Source organism: Podarcis melisellensis (genome assembly GCF_964234715.1).
Source record: "Podarcis melisellensis genome assembly, chromosome: 6".
Taxonomy (NCBI): Eukaryota; Metazoa; Chordata; class Lepidosauria; order Squamata; family Lacertidae; genus Podarcis; species Podarcis melisellensis.
Window position 1 is genome coordinate 69886413 of NC_138538.1, and position 20718 is coordinate 69907130.

At 44.2% G+C, this 20718-nt stretch overlaps 1 protein-coding gene and 1 long non-coding RNA gene across 2 annotated transcripts in view; one reads left to right on the plus strand and one right to left on the minus strand.

Moving 5' to 3' along the window:
• Positions 1 to 7856, plus strand: part of LOC309371567 — a 10877-nt gene extending 3021 nt beyond the window's left edge. Inside the window, exons 2-3 of the long non-coding RNA XR_014169206.1 lie at positions 7125 to 7189; positions 7738 to 7856. This is a non-coding gene — a long non-coding RNA (uncharacterized lncRNA). The remainder of the gene's footprint in view (positions 1 to 7124; positions 7190 to 7737) is intronic.
• LOC309371530 (uncharacterized protein) overlaps positions 6932 to 20718 on the minus strand; it is a 265758-nt gene continuing 251971 nt past the window's right edge. Inside the window, exon 5 of the mRNA XM_081914335.1 lies at positions 6932 to 7153. Coding sequence (XP_081770461.1) covers positions 7087 to 7153 — 67 coding nt within the window. The 3' untranslated portion in view covers positions 6932 to 7086. The remainder of the gene's footprint in view (positions 7154 to 20718) is intronic.

Here is a 20718-nt window from a genome sequence, read left to right on the forward strand (position 1 = left end):
GACTTTTTATCGTTTTCTTTAACCATACTGAAACCCACTGGATCAATGGCGAAACATAAACAAGAAGGAGGCAGAGAATATTCTGCTTGTTCTGCCGCTGCACTTGGCTTCGTTAATGCCGGTGGACACAGGGCAGTGAGCGGAAGGCTGCAACCAATATCATTTCTGTCTGTTGGCAAGAAAACTTTGCTGCAGGAGATCAGAGTCTACTTCGAACCAGATTGCCCCTCTGAAAAAGCAAATGCAAAAAGATCTTTGGTCCCAATCCCAGTCCCTCCTCATTTGTTTGTTTCAAAATGAAAAAGACATTGGAAATGCCAAACATGGAATTCCGCATATGTCTAGAGAAACTTCCAAATATTTTTGGGAAAGGGAATAGCTTTAGAAGATCAAGTAATCACAGAATCTGCAACTTTCCAAGGAGACATTTTTCCTTTGGACATTACAGTTCTATATTGCCAGTTGGACCTGGAAATAATTGCATGGGCTTGTGATATCAATAGTCATTCATCTGGTGTTAGCATTCTCCATCATATTTTTCAGCTGTGAAGTTCAATGCTTATTCCACAGTCTCGCTAATCTTTTTGGAACACTCAGAAGAGGAAATTTGCTGGACACATACTGTGAACATTCAACAATTTGGCAGAATGAGATCTGGGTTCTACCTCTTGCCTTTGACATCCAGCAAAATCAGGGTCTATATACTCAAATAATTAAGTCCCAATTAATTCAGATCTCATTCCTAAAATCATAATCTGTTTGCAAATCCTGAATTTGTTCCTTACTGAAATGTCCTCTCACATCTAAACTATTCAACAGTTTACATGTAGCCAACTTTAGAAAGCCACAACTGCTTTCGTAACCAGCTGACTTCTTGTAAAAAGTTTTGATCTTAATTGGCAGCTGAGGCCCTGCAAGCCTTATAGATACCAGTTTGCAACACATACTATGGAACATTACAGTGTGCAGTTCAGGACTTCTGTAAACTAGAAGGCAAAATGCTTTGTAAGTACTAATAACTGAGCTGTGTTGCAAGAGTTTTCTTTTGATCTAACCAACACAGATCACTCGGACGGCTTGAATTGTCAATAACACTGTTTAAGGAATGAAGGTGAAACTGAGAGCCCCTCCAGATGGCCTGTTTATGGAGCATTCCTGATTTGCTTGCGCAAAGCTAATGCAGAGGTTAGATCATATCTGGTCTTTATCGAGCCTTCATCTGGATTTGCTCATGGGGATGTTACACTGCAATGAGCATTTGTCCAGCATTCATCCTGATTTCTTTCTTTTTTCTTTTTGCTGGATGTTTATATACCTTCCTATTAGTCATCCATCCACCCCCTTTTCAGTGCAGTTCCTCATCACTTACCAAACCACAAAGGGCAAGATTCTCTTTTAAAGTAGATTTGTTGTACTACGGCAACAAAACCCTTTAATACATTTTAACTGCAGAGGCCTAAAGTTCTAGCATATATCCCCCCCCCATCCTATGATAAAAATATAATAATTTATTATTTATACCCCGCCCATCTGGCTGAGTTTACCAAACCACTCTAGGCGGATCCCAATCGAGTGTTAAAAACAATGCAGCATTAAATATTAAAAACTTCCCTAAACAGGGCTGCCTTCAGATGTCTTTTAAAAATCCTTGACATCTTATGGGAGGGCGTTCCACAGGGCGGGCACCACTACTGAGAAGGCCCTCTGCCTGGTTCCCTGTCTTGCAATGAGGGAACCGCCAGAAGGCCCTCGGCACTGGATCTCAGTGTCCGAGCTGAATGATGGGGGTGGAGATGCTTCTTCCAGTATACAGGACCGAGGCCATTTAGGGCTTTAAAGGTCAGCACCAACACTTTGAATTGTGCTTGGAAACGTACCGGGAGCCAATGCAGATCTCTCAGGACCGGTGTTATGTGATCCTGGCGGCCCCTCCCAGTCACCAGTTTAGCTGCCATATTATGGATTAATTGCAGTTTCCGGGTCACCTTCAAAGGTAGCCCCACGTAGAGCGCATTGCAGTAGTCCAAGTGGGAGATAACTAGAGCATGCACCACTCTGGTGAGACAGTCCGCGGGCAGGTAGGGGCTCAGCCTGTGTACCAGATGGAGCTGGTAGACAGCCGCCCTGGACACAGAATTAACCTGCGCCTCCATAGACAGCTGTGAGTCCAAAATGACTCCCAGGCTGGGCACCTGGTCCTTCAGGGGCACAGTTACCCCATTCAGGGGCACAGTTCAGGACCAGGGAGTCCCCACCACCTGCCTCCCCCCTGTCCCCACAAAACAGTACTTCTGTCTTGTCAGGATTCAACCTCAATCTGTTAGCCACCATCCATCCTCCAATAATTCTTCCAAGCAACTGAGGGTGGTATACATGGTTCTCTTTCTCTCCCATTTCACCACCACAACAACGTTGCGAGGTGGTTAGTGAGCTCTTATGGTTGAATAGGGATTTGGATGTGGGCCTCCTCGACCCTAGTCTGACACTCTATCCCCTAGACCGAACTGACTGGAGTGTTGATGTGTGTCGAGATCTTTCCCCCGGATGGCCAACTTACCTAGTGGTTATAGGCATGTTGTAATGAATATGGCGCCATCTGTGCTATGCATTCAAAGCATTATCATGCCACTTTGAACAGTCACGACTTCCTCCAGAGCATGCTGGGAATTGCAGCTTGTTAGCTTGCTGCTAAGAGTAGTTGGGAGACCCCTATTCCCTACAATCCCCAGAGTGGAATCACAGACAAACTCTCTTCCCAAGTAACTCTGGGAAACTGGAGCTCTTTGAGAGAAATAGGGGTCTTCCAGCAACTCTTAGTAGGTGTAACAAACGACGGCTCACAGAATTTATTTTGGCGGGAGCAGACCACGGTTGTTTGAAGTGGTTTGATACTGCTTTGCATGCCTAGTGCAGATGGCATCTGCACCTTGGTAAATAAACTGTTGCACTTGTTTCATAAGGCATCACTGTGATACACAGACTATCGAACATGAAGATGCAACACCTCAGACCCACTGTTTACTAATCTGGCTTGTTTCCTTTCAGTAAGAGGAAGAGTGAACATGCAAATGGATTAGTTGGAGAAGAGCCTCATATTTTTCTATTCCAAGATGATTTCTGAGATGTTGTGTATGTATGTGTGTGTGTGTTGTTTTTTTCCTGGGAGGGTGGTGTTGTTAAAGATAGCAAACTTAGCATGTTGAGTGAAGGGTGTAAACAATATATTGGGGACTGTTAACGGGATGCAGTCATAACAAGCCATCCAAATTTCCATAAATAACACATCACCCATTTAACTACTAATTTATTATTCCAATTCTGATCTCCAAATTACTCAAAACGAGCTGCTTAAAACACACCCGTAAGATCTACTAATCTCAAGCAGCCTTCAAAGCCCTGCATCCAAATCAAATATATCAGCCTATTGTGGAGCAATCAGTTTGCTATTATAACAAAAAATTAGGGCAGGAAAAATAAACCTTTTGCAGTGAAATCAGCCGTATGAAGCGAAATTCCTTTTGAAAGTCCCCTGGAAAAATCACAGCCTGTACACCGAATTAGGCGAGTAAAACAGCAGGCAGTCATTAATGACTAGGGCCACTGTTTTGATTATGCCCTCGTAACATGTTAGAATTTGCAAGATGTATGGGTTGAAAGAAATTATAGATCCTGGAGAGAAAAGATACCTAAGCTTTCCTACCTAAAGGCTTAATGTAAGGGGGCTGCCAGATTTTGAATACAAGTGATTACGTGACAGACTCACTTAAAACCTTCCTGCATGCTTTAGCATCATGGTTCTTTTCTGGAAACAAAAAAACCCTTTGCAGGCTAATTATTTTGTATTCTTGGGTTAATTTCTCTCTCTCTCTCTCTTTTGAAAAAAAGAACACCGCCCTCTCAAACACTATATTTTTGGACTCTGAGTTGTCAAGTGGCTGGACAAAGCAGTGTTAAAAATTCAACGACTCTAATTACTAGCTGAGCAGTATAAAAACCTCTGAATAAATGTCAGTCGAGGAGATAAGCTCTTATCTTAATCTAATGGCTCCACAGACTTAATTTGTCAGGCCGGCCTGGTTGATGAAAAACAGGTTTCTATTCTCCAGTGTTCACAGCAACATCTTTCCAAATCTTTGAAGTTGGATAGCAATACCGGCAGCAGCGGAGCCGTCTGGCAAAAATCTGGTGACCAAGCCAATTTAATTCCTATTGTCCTATTACACTAATTAATGTTGCTCTGCCTACACTGGTGCAAGGGAGACAAAAATGAAGCCAATTTATTTTTAGATTTGTTACATTCTGGGCTAATTGCTCTCACCCCATATTTCCTCCCCTCTGCAACGTGTTAATCATTTTGGGTCCCTTCTGGCATCCGAGAGGGGCAGGGTTTTAAAATTAAGGACTCTTTAAGGAAGCACTCCGAGGGTTCAGGGCAATAAATTCCAGTTTCTTGAGAAAGTAAGGAACTCTGACTTGGGTGGGTGGGTTCCTTCTGAACACAAGGGATGTATGAGATACCCAGTGATGACTGTATCCTTTGAAACCTCTTTCTTAAAGGAGGTTTTAACATATTTAGAGCTGAGGACAAACCAGTGTCAACAACAATTCATGCCAGGCAATTAACAAATGAAAAGAGCTGGCTTTTCAGTTAATGTTTTGTGTTGTGCCTTTGCTGTGCTGTTTTCACCAAATCAGCTGTGGTCCAGGGTAGCTTCAAAGGATTGGTGTGAACATTACAGCACTCTGTATAAAACTGGAAAAAGACGGCTTGCTTTTAAAAAAACCACCAGGGCCTTTTTCTGATGCTTTTGGGATTTCAAAAAGTGTGGTGCAGGATGGGGAGAGGAGATTATGCTAGTTCCATGGAAGAGGGAAACAGGGCTGCATTTTTTTTGGGGGGGGGGAATAATTTATAATCTCTTTTATGTCGGTGTAGCTGCGGAACTTTTAGTGGAATGATAACTGGCATAAAACCAGAGTAATGGAGTGGAGAATCAGACACATATTTTTTGTAATTAATGATGTGACCTCAAAACTGCAAAGCTACACTGGTCACATGTGTGAGAGCCTAGGCAGCTGCCTATTCTTGAGAAAGAATAAGGCAGTTTGAAAGAACCAGCGAGATCATTGCGCTTCCTATTATTATGAATAATTGTCCTTGTTATGCTTTTTTAAAATGTTTTTTATGATTGTCTTATTTGTTCCATTTTCTCACACCCTTCCTCTACAGAGCTCGGCTTATCGTTTGGGGGAAGTGAGGAAAGTGAGGTTATCCTGTGGGTTTCATGCTGAGCGGAGATTTTATGACACTTATTTGCAGAAGGCTTCACAATATTTTGCATTTTCCTTTGTCCTCATAACAATCACCTATATAAATAAAAAAGGAAGTTCCCAGGTCCTGCCTCTGTGCTGCCTTCTAGCGCAGAAGTGAGAACACACTTCTCTCACCACCCCCTGGGCCAAATCTGTATCTGCCCAACCCCTCCTGGGCCAGATTTGACAGGTGCCGGGTACCACCCACCTGTCAATCACCTGCTGCTACAATGACATCAGGTGACAAGCCTCTTTGAAGGCTGGCTCTGGGATCACAAAGGGGTTTGCATTGAAATCACTGCTAAAGATGGTTCCCTCCCCTCCATTTTAGCAGGGATTGCAATGCAAATTCCTTCCTGATCCTGGAGCAAGGCATTCTCCCACTGCCCAACAGCTGATCAGAACCAGTTGTTTCTCTCTGTTTTTTTGTTATGTACTGAGTTGAATAGGATCCAAAAGGCAGCAGTCTGATTGGTCCTAGAACAATAGGGTCCAGAATGCAGCAGTCTGACTGGTCCACAGGAGCCACCCAATCCAGCTCCAGGTGGAAGTGAATCCGCAACCTGATTGGCCTACAGGTGAATCCCAGAATTAGCCAATCACGTGGGGGCCCATTGTGTAAATAGTGTATATAAAGCAGACATTCTGGGGGAACTCCTCACCACTATGAGCTGAATAAAGAGCATGAAATCCACTCTCGACTCCGAGTATATTTCAGGTTTAATGGAAATCCTTCCTTGAACTTGGGGCAAGGCACACTCCCACAGCCCATCAGTTGATCAGGGCCAAGTTGATGCATGATGGAAGCTCCTATCTTGTCATGTGAACAAGCTGGTAATCAGATCCTGGTATTCTTGAGCCAACCTTGAGTCCTTCTGCAATTGAGTAGCTTTGCCCAAGGGCTTCGTCAAAGCTGGAACAGCCTGGGGTTGCAATTAGAGGAGAGAGAGAGAGAGAGAGAGAGAGAGAGAGAGAGGGAGAGGCAGCTTTGAGCCACCATTTTCAATTCCCCAGTGTCCTGGCAGCTGGTAGCCAGCCATTTCTGCTACCAAGGAAAGGCAGAGGACCATGCACTAATGTAGAAGAGTTCTCCTTTCCCTTCCTCCCCCACAACAAACACTGTGTGAGGTGAGTGAGGCTGAGAGACTTCAGGGAAGTGTGACTGGCCTAAGGTCACCCAGCAACTGGGTGTGGAGGAGCGGAGACGCGAATCCGGTTCCCCAGATTACGAGTCTACCCCCTTAACCACTACATCACGCTGGCTCATAGAAGTAGGTTCATGGAAGGGACTTTGCCAGGGCTTCCAATGGGGAAACAGCTGAGGAGGCAATGCCTGTTAGTTAACCAACAAACTACGGTATGTACAGCAGTGTTTGGGGCAGGGTTCCCATCACTATGTCCCTGTTCCCAATCTGCCTGCTTTCTCCCAGACAAGTCAAAAGAGCTTCCAACAATATTTGCAGGGCAAATATTGAAATATACGACACTAGTGATTAGTGAAACAAATGGTTGGATCCAAGAGGATGGGATTTATTGGCAGATATCGGTAACACAGGCGTAGGGAAGCCTTTCTTAAACTGCAGGCTGCATTTCCTCAGGCAACTCTTCGGGGGCTGCAGCTCCATGGTGTGTAGAACCAGAGCCAAACTAGGCCAAGTCAGATGTCAAAGTAGGCAGAGCAACAGATGTGACTCTGACCTTTCTGCAGTGAGCCAAATTCCAGGAAGCACATTCCAGTTCACTACATTCCAGCCACACCCAAGTCCGAGGTTTCTACACTAATTCCCGCTCTGCATCTCTCCATCCTCCAGCCAGGTGACCAAGGGAACAGCCGAAGCAGCTGGGAAGAGAGAAGAGGTGTTCAGGGATTTTATAAGTTGTGTATCCTCGTTTCTCACTTTGATCCTTTTATGTGAGTTGTATGTTTTGTAGTATTTTAGGCATTGGGACTCGCCCTTATTTTGACTGATTATAGTTTAGTTATTCTTTATTGTAACAGATAAGTGTAAATTGTTTAATTATTATTTGTTGTCATTTAATTCTACTGTTTACTACAGTGGTACCTCAGGTTAAGAACTTAATTCGTTCTGGAGGTCCGTTCTCAACCTGAACTGTTCTTAACCTGAGGTACCACTTTAGCTAATGGGGCCGCCTGCAGCTGCCCCACGATTTCTGTTCTCATCCTGAAACAAAGTTCTTAACCTGAGGTACTATTTCTGGGTTAGTGGAGTCTGTAACCTGAAGCGTCTGTAACCTGAAGCGCCTGTAACCCGAGGTACCACTGTATTAGATACTAATTGATTATTGAGTATTGCTTTAAGGGATACAAGTTTTTATTTTAAAGCTATTGTGACTTTTTTGTATTGGATCAGATTGTTATTATTTATGTTTGACATTTTATTATGTCTTTATATGTCTTCGAAGCTGCCCACAGTTGCCGGGGTCATCCTAGCTAAATCGGTCATCCCAGCATGATGATGATGATGATGAAGCAAGGACACATTCTAGCCTGGCAAAAGTGCTTGAGAGAGACCATGGAGGGCAGCCAAAAATGGTGCGACCTTCGGAGAGTCCTGAGGGCCAGACAGAAAAGCTTGGAGCTGAGGTTCCCCACCCTTGTTAGAGGGTACCGGTTGTGTTTCAACCAAGTGAAGGCTATTCTCAATGCTTTGAACACTCCCTTCTGATCACACAGTCCTGTTTGCTTGGAACTCAGGATTCTGTCGAAACTAATATCTATCTATCTATCTATCTATCTATCTATCTATCTATCTATCTAAATACACACCTGAGTTTTATAAACCTGTTTTTCATTATGATGCTATCTTCGGACTCTCAGTAACTGAGGCTGCAATCCTTTCTGACCACAGAAAGATTTACTTCCAGGTAAATACACGTAGACTTGTGCAACAAATTGCACCATGAAAAACTCATAATGGCCCACCTTGGTCTTTTGTAGTTGCTGTTTTTAACCTTGGGACAGAAAAACAGTACTGATTACTGCTTGCCAGTAATTTCATCAGCAGCTTAAAAGGACTAAGGTGGAAAGTAATTCAGAATCCATGCCCTGGGCATTTTTCGACCAAATATTTCACTAAATGTTTTATGTTGATTTAAGTTAGGGCCATCAATTGGGGTGGGATTTTCCAAGAAGACTCCTGGCTACACATTCTCCCTATTACCTGTCAGGTTTCTAAATCCTAGGACGTTTGGCATGCCACTGAAAAGAAAATGAACACATTAAAGTAAAAATTTCAAAGGCACATTTGAATCCCTTCTCCTCCATGAAATCCCAAATATTGATCCAATCAAATAAATCTCATTTCCATGATCCCGTTCTGAGAGGGAATCTTCAAGCTGCTTATTATTTCTGTGGTTTGTCATATGATTCTGCCTGAACAAAAAGAGCAATGCAAGCCAGGGAGTTTAAAAATAAATAAATAAATAAGGCTGTCAAAAGTAGAAATTCACATATAATTTTCACTGACCAGGCAACACTGATAGACATTGGTTTGGTTTAGATGTAACACTAAATCAGGGCAGGGAAACCTGTGGCTGTCTAGCTGTTGCTACAACTCCCATCATCTCTGACCATTGACTTAGAACATCTAAGGCTCCCCATCCTTTTGCTAATCCATGATTTGATGTTATAAAAACGAAGCTGGTCTAGGAAGTTCTCCCTTCTGCTCCTCTGAAGTGGCTGTGACGAGGTCAGAAACCTTCACTTCCATCTCGTTAATTTTCCAATACAAAATAAAACAGCAGAACGATAGGCCAATGCAGTCGTCAAGAAAAAGAAGAAAAAGAGTTTGGATTTGATATTCTGCTTTATCACTACCTGAAGGAGTCTCAAAGCGGCTAACATTCTCCTTTCCCTTCCTCCCCAACAAACACTTTGTGAGGTGAGTGAGGCTGAGAGACTTCAGAGAAGTGTGACTAGCCCAAGGTCACCCAGCAGCTGCATGTGGAGGAGCCGGGAAGCAAACCCGGTTCACCAGATTACGAGTCCACCACTCTTAACCACTACACCACACTGGCTCTCCAGCCTCTATAAGGGGCTGGTTTGCACTAACCATAGATTAGATTGACATCAGGATTGGATGACGCAACAAAGGACAATTAAACAGCAACAGTGAAAGGGTTGTGGCTGTGCTGGGAGAGAAACAAGGGAGAGGACCGCGTGAGCCTGGGGGTCGGGGTGAACAGAGATGAGCCTGATTCTCATAATGCTGAACTGCATCAGAGCCAGACCTTCTGGCAAATCATTTTCAAACAGTGTCGAGCTTTCTCTTAATTCGTATGGTCAGCGTCTTCCTGTGTGCACACGGCGTATTTGTGCACACATGCAACTACATCTTAGTGCACTAATGCACTGATGTATATTGCTTGCGTTAGCTTTAAATGTTCTTTACCATAAAACTTAATGGTTTTGATGCTGCATACCTAAAAGGAAGCGTTTGTCATTCCCGCTATAAATGTTTGTGCTCAACCGTCTTAATTCACTGTGTCAGATAAGAGGAAATCATGTTAGCATATATTTATGATTTATCGCTGCTATCTAAGCACCGGAGAGGTTGAGAGTGTAGTTCTTCTTTTTAATCTAACAGGAATAGTCAGGTAAAAGCTACGCTGATCAGGCTCTTTGCTTGGGAGGAATAAGAAGCATTGTGCAGGTGATTCCCTGACCTCTAACGTTAGTGTAGGCGTATTCCAGCTGATCCACCCCTGCAGAGGGCATTTGTAGGCTTTGCTTTCTTTCTGTCCTTGCATGCCAGTAGAAGCCTTGATTACACAAGGCAAAAAAAGGCCAAGAAATAAAGATATGTCCAAGATAATCAAGGGTGGACTAAATATTCCAAGCGATGCAAGCATTCCATGGATTTTTAAAAATAAAAGTTGGCTACATGACTTGGATGTTTTCTAATTCTTTTATAACCATGCACCAGAATATATATATATGTATATATTGGACCAGCCCGGCGTTATTCATTTGACAATGCCAGTATACAACGCTTGTTGTTCTGTATATAAAATTGAGCCCTGCTGAGGTTAGATACCAGACCCTCCAAGTGTCCCTATTTTCCAGGGACAGTCCTGGATTTACAGAAACCATCCTGGTATCTGATTTGATCCCAGAATGTCCCACTTTTCCTTAGGATGCCCCTATTTTCATTGGAGAAATGTTGGAGGGTATGAGATACCATTGCATAATAAAAATTTTCTTTAAGGTTAACGCTTGTGGTTTATTGAAGTATATTTAACCAATTTCCGAGCATCTAATGATATCTTGTGACCCAGATCTCTATTTCAATGAAGCTGATATTACACACACACACACACACACACAATTCTATATTACTACTCAGTAATATAGAAGTAACTCAGTACTGTTTTGTGATCTTTCGTCTGACACCGAAGATTCAGATTCTGATATTATTATTATTTCTCGAACAGGTTGAAGTCCAGCAATTAATAGCAGTATGATTTTGAATCCTTTGCACTTGTTATACGTAACTTAAGCTTGTTTGCTGTGTGGGGAGTCGTGATCCATCTGAAGTCAAGTGCTTCAGGCTGCAATCCTATATATACTTATCTGAACTCCATGGGGTTTACTTCTGGGCTGACAAGCCTAGGATTGCACTGTCAAAGTTTCATTGATTTCATCTGGTGAGTTAAGCTTATGCTCAGATCTCCCCCACTGAAATCATTATAATAACGATTACTGCAGAAGTAATATAATTAATAACAGGAGTTAATAATAGCAATATGTAATTACTGTAGGAGTGATATACCCAAATATTCAATATTTGTTCTCTATAACTTAGCTTTATAGTCTAAACAAGGAAGTGGTACAGGGGAGGGCAGAATAAAAGTAAGAAAAATAGGTTAAGCTTCACAGAGTATAGAAGAAATAAGGTGTGGTACTCAGCTAAGTGTTGCCAGAGTAAGCCCAATGAAATTAATTGACCTATCTTAGCCACGTCCATTAATTTCAATGGATCTACTCTGAGTAAAACTTAGCTAACCCATTGTCATCAAAACTCCCTTGTGGGCATATCACCTAAAATGATGTAAATACAGTGATACCTTAGTTTATGAACAGTTTAGTTTATGAACAAATTGGATTAAGAATGCTGCAAACCTGGAAGTAGGTGTTTTGGTTTGTGAACCTTGTCTTGGAAGCAGAACATGTTCTGCTTCCTGTTGAGTGTGTTCCTTTTGTGAACTGAGTCTCCCGCTGCTATGGGAAAGCACGCATTGGTTTAAGAATGCTTTGGTTTAAGAACGGACTTCCGGAAGGGTGGATTACATACCACCGTATGTAAATTTCTAACACAATACAATAGAACATCTACTTACAACTGCCTCTACTTGGGCCTGATCCAAGTTGCAACCGCGGCAAACCCGGAAGTAAATACCGGGTTTGCCATGATTTGTGCACATGCAGATGCGGCTTCTGCCGTCTGCACATGCGCAGAAGTGTGCTGCTGCCCAATGCGCCTGCACACAATGGCGCTTCTACCAGTGACCCGGGTCAACTTACAGACGGACCCCTGGAACTGATTACGTCCATAAGTAGAGGTTCTACTGTAGCATCATTTAATCAAGGGTAGCCAACATGGTGTAGTCAGGCAACCCCTGATATGCGAATGTTCTGCAAGTTGTTGACATATTTACATTATTATCAGATAATATGTCTACAAGTGAAATTTTGATGGCAGTTTGGCAAAAGAAGGTTTCAACCGGGGTTTATCAAACTTTTGCGGGGCCCATGGGCACATTTGCAAACCAGAGACACCATCATGGGCACTGCCCATACACCACCAAGCACATACCACAATCTCTAGGTAGGTTGAGAGCAGTGGCGTGCGGTGAAATTCTCCGTAGGGGAACAGTTAGGGCCCTTGAGAGGGCGAATTGAGGAGGAGGGGACATTGTGCTTGTGAGCATCATGCACCGAGTGCCTTTTCAGTAGTGGCACCCACCCTGTGAAACACCCTCCCATCGGATGTCAAGGAAATAAACAACTATCTGACTTTCAGAAGACATCTAAAGGCAGCCCTGGTTTGGGAAGATTTTAATGTTTGATGTTTTATTGTGCTTTTAATTCTGTTGGGAGCTGCCCAGAGTGGCTGGGGAAACCCAGCCAGATGGGCAGGGTATAAATAATAATTTATTATTATTATTATTATTATTATTGTGCCTCCCTCTCCAAACCAGGAAGAAGCTTCCCGGGCTTTGGAAAGGAAGCATCAGGGGAGCATTTAGGGGACTAGCCTAGTCCCCCTAGTTCACTGACAGCATGCCACTGGCTGGGAGAGAATCCTGTCTGAAATCTGGGAAAGCCAATCAATGTAGACAGTACTTAGTGAGATGGTCTGACTCAGTATAGGTCAGCCACCCATGTTCATATCTATTCTGGACTCCTTTGGTAGTCAGCATCTATTGGCTACTACAGAAGCCTTGTGCGAGGTTAGGGGTCACTGAAGACACTGAAGGAAGGCATCTACGGTCGCCATGTTGTCTTCAAGAATAAATGATACAATAAAAGCTGAGGCAGCAGAAGCTCTAAGTGACCCTTAGACTCAACAACCAGGGCAGGCAGAAGGCATATACCGTACTGTATTGGCGGACTGACCCACCAAATATCTGTTGGTTGACAAGATAGGATAGGATGCTGGAACTAGGCCCGATCCTTGAGCAATACTCCTTGGGTGATAAAGAGTGTGTGTGCAGGATCCTTTGACACAGCTCAGACGCGCCTAACACACTCCTGAACACACACTCGTGCTTTGTACATCCAGCACACGTTAGTAGAGACTGTGGGGATTTTGGGTACAACAAAGAGCGCCACAGAAGCTTGAAGTGTTGGCCTGCCTTGAAACAACATCGCAAGAGAATGCTTGGATAAGGGGAAGGAGACAACCGCTCTTTGCTGACTCTTGGGATTCCAGTAGAATGACTTGGTAGGGGGTTCCTAGATTTGCTTGAACTGGCTCTGTGTGCCTTCTTGCCGGGATCAAAGAAACTGCGAAAACTTGTGGTCTTTTCAATGTTTTAAACTCTCTTTCTCTCCCCCCTCTCTTTCTTTCTTGCATTGGGGAGAGCGAGCGAGTGGCTTTGTGTGCCGGCTGTTTAAAAACATACTTCAAAAGAAACTTGAATCAGTACATGCCTGTGCTATATACAAATTAAAATAATTGATTTTTGGCAGCCCTTTTGAGAGAGATATATAAATTAAGAGGGATCACATTTCCAATCCATTGCTCCGGATTGCATGTTGATTTCGAACCGCCGCTCCCTCACAAAGCTGGAAGTTTGCCACCAAACCAAAGGGAGCTGCTTGCTTTCATTTAATTCGACCTCCTCCTGTCATGGCAACTCCTCCCTGAACTATCACAGTTCCAACCTGTTGGGCCTTGGCTTGGGTCCAACGCTGCACCCTTCCCTCCCCCCCCCTTCCCGTCTGCATTGAGAAACTTGCACAGAGCCATCAAATGAATCTGCACCATATCCCAGAGAGGAGCATCGCTTTGTGGGACTCCTGTTCCCTCTTCTTTTCTCTCCCCTCACCGGTGGAGCATGTCACCCAACAAAGCAGAGAAGCTCTCTGGCCTGCACAGTGCCCATTCCGTGACGGATGGCACCGGGTCCCACACTATCTGTGCTGACCTAAAAATAGCTCTCAATTAACATTGCATTTCAAGAATTGGAAAATTTCCCAGAAATCCATTCTCTCTCTCTCTCCCTTTCTCCCCCCCCCTTCTGTTTCATTACATTTCGCAGTAATAATACACAAGCCTGTAGAAAACATGACGGGTAATGAAAAATGTAATTAATATAAGCAGTGTAAAGCATGTTTTTTTTCTCCTCCCTCTGTTGTCCTTGCAGAAAATTGCTGCTTTAAACCGAGCAGGATGTGGAAATGCATAAAGCAAACACTGATATGCTCTGGTTTGTAAATATCTTATGCAAAACCGTGAAGGCAACTGCTGTTTATTTTTTGACTCTCTGTCACAAATTCTTTTCGGAAAGTTGTTTCTGGGTTGTTGCCTTTTTGTTCCGCATCTCCCTCCTCCCTCCCGGTCCAAACATTGTCACCTTGGTAATTATTATGCCCTTTTCGTACTATGGTTTTCACAATCGGGGGTGCAGTATTCAAGTCTTCTACCTTGTCCTCTTCCCACAATCACCTTAACTTCTTAGCCAGAAAAGATATTTAGGCTGCAATCCTACACCTCCTTGCCTGGGATTAAGCCATGTTGAATGCAGTCAGGCTTACTTCTGAGTAGACATGCCTAGAAGCACTCTGTTAGTCACACCCCTTAGAAGATTTGCTGGTACTATTTTTTTTTAATTGTATTTTTATTGCTTATAATCCTTGGCCATGATTAAAATAACCACGGAACTAGGGACTTCCTTCTTTCCTTCCTTACTTCCTTCTTTCTAGGAATGACGTCTCCCAGACTCCTAAATAACATACAGCAAAAGGGGAAAAGTTCCAAGAGCGGTTTACTGTATGGGCAGCAGCTGTGTTTCTGTGTGCTGCTGCTGTTGTTCAAAGTAAAACCAAAAAGGTTTAACATTAGTTAAACATTTGGTCTAGCTCAAATCTGTTGTACGAGCTTAAACAGCTCTTTGAATCCTGCCTCTTATACTGAAATTGTCAAAAACAACCCTGTGGGTTAGGCCATTGCTATGAGGGGGTGAAAAAACTCCACTCAATATTTCAGAGTTGGATCATAGTGAACGCCAGCCCTTTACTGACAGCCAGTGTGGTGTAATGGTTAAGAGCGGTAGTCTCATAATCTGGGCAACCGGGTTCGCGTCTCCGCTCCTCCACATGCAGCTGCTGGGTGACCTTGGGCCAGTCACACTTCTCTGAAGTCTCTCAGCCCCACTCACCTCACAGGGTGTTTGTTGTGGGGGAGGAAGAGAAAGGGGAATGTTAGCCGCTTTGAGACTCCTTAAAGGGAGTGAAAGGCGGGATATCAAATCCAAACTACTACTACTACTACTACTACTCTTCTTCTTCTTCTTCTTCTTCTTCTTCTTCTTCTTCTTCTTCTTCTTCTTCTTCTTCTTTATCTTTTGGGAACATTTGTGGAAGAAATAGCTCCGAGGAGGATCATTCTGGTGGCACATCATAGCGGGCTCAAGTAGAACCACCCTAAAATGGGCAAACATCTGATGCTGCCATAAGGTGAATCAAATTGCTGACCCATCTAGTTTGGCATTGCCCACATTGAATGTTGCTGGCTCTTCAGGGTTTCAGATAGGGTCTTTCACAGCCCTACCTGGAGATGTCAGGGATTGCACCAGGATAAAAGGTAAAGTTAAAGGACTCCTGGACATTTAAGTCCAGTCAAGGGGTTGCAACACTCATTTCACTTTCAGGCCGAGGGAGGTGGCATTTGTCCACAGACAGCTTTCTGGGTCATGTGGCCAGCATGACTGAACTGCTTCTGGTGCAACGGGACACCATGATGGAAACCAGAGTGAACAGAAATGCTGTTTACCTTCCCACCACAGTGGTACCTATTTATCTACTTGCACTGGTGTGCTTTCGAACTGCTAGGTTGGCAGGAGCTGGGACAGAGCAAAGGGAGCTCACCCCATTGCACGGATTCGAACTGCCAACCTTCTGATCGGCAAGACCAAGAGGCTCAGCGCTTTAGACCACTCCAGGGACCATTTGTAAGCAAAGCATATGCTTTGCCCTTGAGCTGTGGCTCTTCCCTAGACCAGGTGGGACGAAATCATCTCTGAAATGCCTGATCGTTTACCCAAGACACCTTCCAAACGTTGTGGAGCGTCCTTGGCACAGTCTTCCTTTGAGAAGGGTGGCATGCTGAGCATGCCCAACGTGAAACAGAACAGGAGCTTTGCATGGAGACATTGATTTGTGCCATGCTTTGCTCTCTTCTCAAACCACAGGAGAGTTATCAGAGTTGAAATGATGCTGCGGGAGCCTTGTTAAGGCCCTATGGCAAGCTTTGCACATGGAGTCAAAATGGAGCCAAAGTTGACGTGGTAAATGCCAGCATCCCTTAGACCGTTCCTCTTGGGTCTAGTCTTTGCGGCATGAAGAGATCAGTCTGAAGGTCACCGCATCTCCCCACCGTAACGATGAAGCATTTCAAGCCCATCTTCTACGGCCAGCCGAGAAATTGCTCGTGGTTTATTATTTCCACCTTCTCCACCCTTTCTCTCCCTCCCCCTTCCTTTCCCTGCAGCTGAGATACTACATTTGTTATTGTTTATTTTCTGCCTTGTTCCTGCTTCTAAAGGTTTCCCTTCTGCCCTCAGTTCTCCGTGAACTTTTCCCATACCACATGGGGCAGCTTGATGCCCTCTGATCCAGTGGGTTCCCTTGCGGAGGATGGTTTCCCCAGCTGAAGCAGCCGAGCCTCTCTCCTGTGGCATTCTGCACAGCCATTTGGAGTCCCAGATGTAGGAAATGAAATAATCCACGCTCATACAGTCATGAAAGTGCCCATCTGGCACACAGGAACATCACGCAGTGGAGTCACACAAGCGTGAGCTCACTTTTGTTATGGCATTTCATAAACAGAGATGCAGTGAGCAGGCAAGGAAGGTCTTTGGGATAATAACAATCATATTCATCACCACAGTGAGTTTAGAAATGTGGGGTGGGGGCAGAAGCATGCGGGAGAGGAGGGAGAGGGACCAAGAATGATAAAATACTAATAATTGCTCCAAGGATCCTCAGGAGAATGTTCCATCTCGCTTTTGGCATTGCTTCTTATTTATATAGTTCAGACTTCAGCTAGCAAGACAGAATATACTAGGTCTCTCAATAAATGAAGCTTCACCATTTCCCTCCTAAAAGGAACTAAGCCTTAAAAGGCCACCTCATAACATTTTGTTCCTAAAATGAAACCAAACTAAAACTGGAGTGTGCTGAGGTTGATGGGAAGTCCAGCAATGCCCCTCTTCTCTAATCCTACAGGTTCTGATGACTCCAGTGGTGGTCTTGTTTATCTGCCATGAAGGCCACTGTTATTGGTCTCTATGTGCCTCAAGAGTGCACCCCCAAGGGTGAAGTCAAACCGCTGCGTTAGCAGCACCAAAGTGACATCTCTGGGGTACAAGCTTGGCTGTGCGTATGCCCAGATGACAAGACCCTCCTCTCAGCCTTGCATATGTAGTTCAAAGGAAAGCAGAGCAATAGGTCTAGCACCAGCTTGGCTGAAAGAGTTGCCAGAAGGAGATGTATTCACTGGTGGAGGAAGAGGCGTGCGGGGGGAGTGCACCACCCCCAGCAGCGTGATCCCGGCAGGGTGCCATCATGGCTGCCCCCCGCCCCCAGGACACACGCCAGCCCCACCCCCGCCTGTTCTCCACCCCCAGTTGGGCATGAAGCTCTGCCACTGGGTGTGTTACACCACCCAGTATGTCTCCTTCTGGTGACTGCTCAGTAACTGGTGGTGGTAAAGGTCATAGGTCTCTGCTAGAGCACAATCTTTTGCCTGCCAAATGTTCCAGGTTCAATTCCTGGCATCTCTAGGTAGGGCTGAGAAAGACTTATGCCTCAATTTCTGGACAACTGCTTGTTGGTCGGAGCAGAAAATAGTGAGCTGCAACGGTTCCATGCCCTCCAATATTTGTCCGATGAAAACGGGGGTGTCCCATTCCATAATCAGCATTTCACTATTTATACCCCACACATCTGACTGGGTTTCCCGAGCCACTCTGGGCAGCTTCCAACATGTTTATATAAAACATAGTAAAATATTAAACAGAAAACCCCTTCGCTATACAGGATGGCCTTCAGACAGCTCGGGGATCGAATAACTCCATACCATCCAACATTTCTCCAATGGAAATAGGGACATCCTAAGGAAAAGTGGGACATTCCAGGATCAAATCAGAAACCGGGATGGCTTCTCTAAATCAGGGGCATCCCTGGAAAATAGGGACACTTGGAAGGTTGGCGGTTCAATGGTCTGCTTTGTTATATAAGTCTGTTTCCCATGTTCCTATAATTACTGTATTTCACACGCTCCAGGATTGAGATTTGGCATTAAGGTGGCTGCTTAAAGGTAAAGGAACCCCTGACCATTAGGTCCAGTCGTGACCAACTCTGGGGTTGCGGCGCTCATCTCGCTTTATTGGCCGAGGGAGCTGGCATACAGCTTCCGGGTCATGTGGCCAGCATGACTAAGTCGCTTCTGGTGAACCAGAGCAGCGCACGGAAACACTGTTTACCTTCCCGCTGGAGCAGTACCTATTTATCTACTTGCACTTTGATGTGCTTTCAAACTGCTAGGTTGGCAGGAGCAGGGACAGAGCAACGGGAGCTCATGCCGACATGGGGATTCGAACCGCCGACCTTCTGATCGGCAAGTCCTAGACTCTGTGGTTTAACCCACAGCGCCACCTGCATCTCAAGGTGGCTGCTTATGCATTGCCAAAAGTGAGGACAAAAAGGGGCACCGTTTCCCTAAAAATTGCATATGCTAATTTATATTTATAGATGCAAATATAGAAATATTTGCCTTGATTTAAATAGAAATGCAGGTGACTTGAATGCCTGCTCAGTTTGCTGTCTGGTTGAGCAACATGAAGGCCGCAACTCTCCCTCCTTACACGTTCTTTATTCTTAAAACGAATTGGGCAGAATAGCCTTTCAAACAGACGATACCGTCAGATAGAGGACCGTCCTTTATAAAGTAGGACACTTGGCCATGGTGACTGAAACGGTATTATTGGCGCTGAGTCTTGGCAAGCGCTTCTTCAAATGGAACTCTTCTCTCCCGGAAATCAAATCTGGTTTATGAATGCACTTACTTTCAAAAGTCCAGGCCAAAGTAAATATATTGACAGATAGAGGAGGAGATAATAGAAAGGAATTTGTCTCCATCCGCCTGACTCTCTGCCTCACACACACACACACAGCTGACATTCCACCAGTGGAGTCATAATTACAGAACAAGGTTGATGTGTAAATTAATCCTGTTGGGGCTGGGTATGCATGTTGTATTAGTCCTCTTGTTAATCCAGGACTTTAATATGATTTCCTCAAAGACACAAAGACTTCATTGGGGTATTCTGCCCTGTCAGAATGAGATTCTTGGTGGGTGGGAAGTCAGGGAACACCCTGAGACAGAGAACTCCGTGGCTCAGTACAAGTAAGTAAAGAGAGCCTAGATGTATTATTTTAGCTTTGTGAAGCAATTATAAGAATTTCCCTTAGCATTTTACTAGAGATTGTTGCGTATAGCAGCGATATGCTTTAGAGGTCAAAAAGATTTGATGTCGTTTTTCAGCCACAAGCACCAAAGGAACTCATTATTATTATTATTATTATTATTATTATTATTATTATTATTAGGTTTTATAAACAAGAATAATACAATTCTCACTACAGCCAACCAAAGACAACCAGCCACACCCTAAGCCACACTCTTCGGAATGGACCTTGTTCCTCATCCTGAAAATCTTGCTCGTTTTGCCTCAGTCTCCATTTCAAGAGATACGACTGTAGATATACCATAGGAATTGGCACCTGATGGCTCAGCACTGAGCTACACGTTTGTTTGTTTGCTTATAAATCATTTAGATCTGTTAATCACCCCATCAGCTACAACAGCAGCTGAGGGGGTGTCAGGATGAGGCAGAGGGATGGCTGCCTCTGCCGAAACACACACTGCTGAAAATGCACCTGTCTGCTGTATGGAGGCTGTGCCAAATAAGCTACAGTGGTACCTCGGGTTACATACACTTCAAGTTACAGATTCCGCTAACCCAGAAATAGTACCTTGGGTTAAGAACTTTGCTTCAGGATGAGAACAGAAATCATGCTCCGGCAGCGCGGCAGCAGCAGGAGGCCCCATTAGCTAAAGTGGTGCTTCAGGTTAAGAACAGTTTCAGGTTAAGAACGGACCTCCAGAACGAATTAAGTATGTAACCAGAGGTACCACTGTACTCCCATACCCTCCAAGTGTCCCTATTTTCCAGGGACAGTCCCAGATTTACAGAAGCCATCCTGGTTTCTGACTTGATTCCTGAATGTCCTTCTTTTCCTTAGGATGTCCCTAATTTCATTGGACAAATGTTGGCGGGTATAGAGTTATCTGACCCCTGAGCCGTCAGAAGACAGCCCTGTATAGGGAAGTTTTTAAATGTTTAATTAGAGTTGCCATATTTCAAAAAGTGAGCACAAAGTTGTTGTGCTTTATTTGGCAAAATCTCAATAAGAGAGAGAAGTTTTTACCTATTTTTTTAAAAAATAGGGAAAACATCAAAAAAGCAACACTTTTGATATGGGCTGCCATATGCCTGGGTTCCCTCAGATATTTTAGCCACTTTCAGAAAATTCCACCCTGACGCCGTTTTTGGTGGACAAAGCCCGGCTATGTCCAGGAAATTCCGGATGGC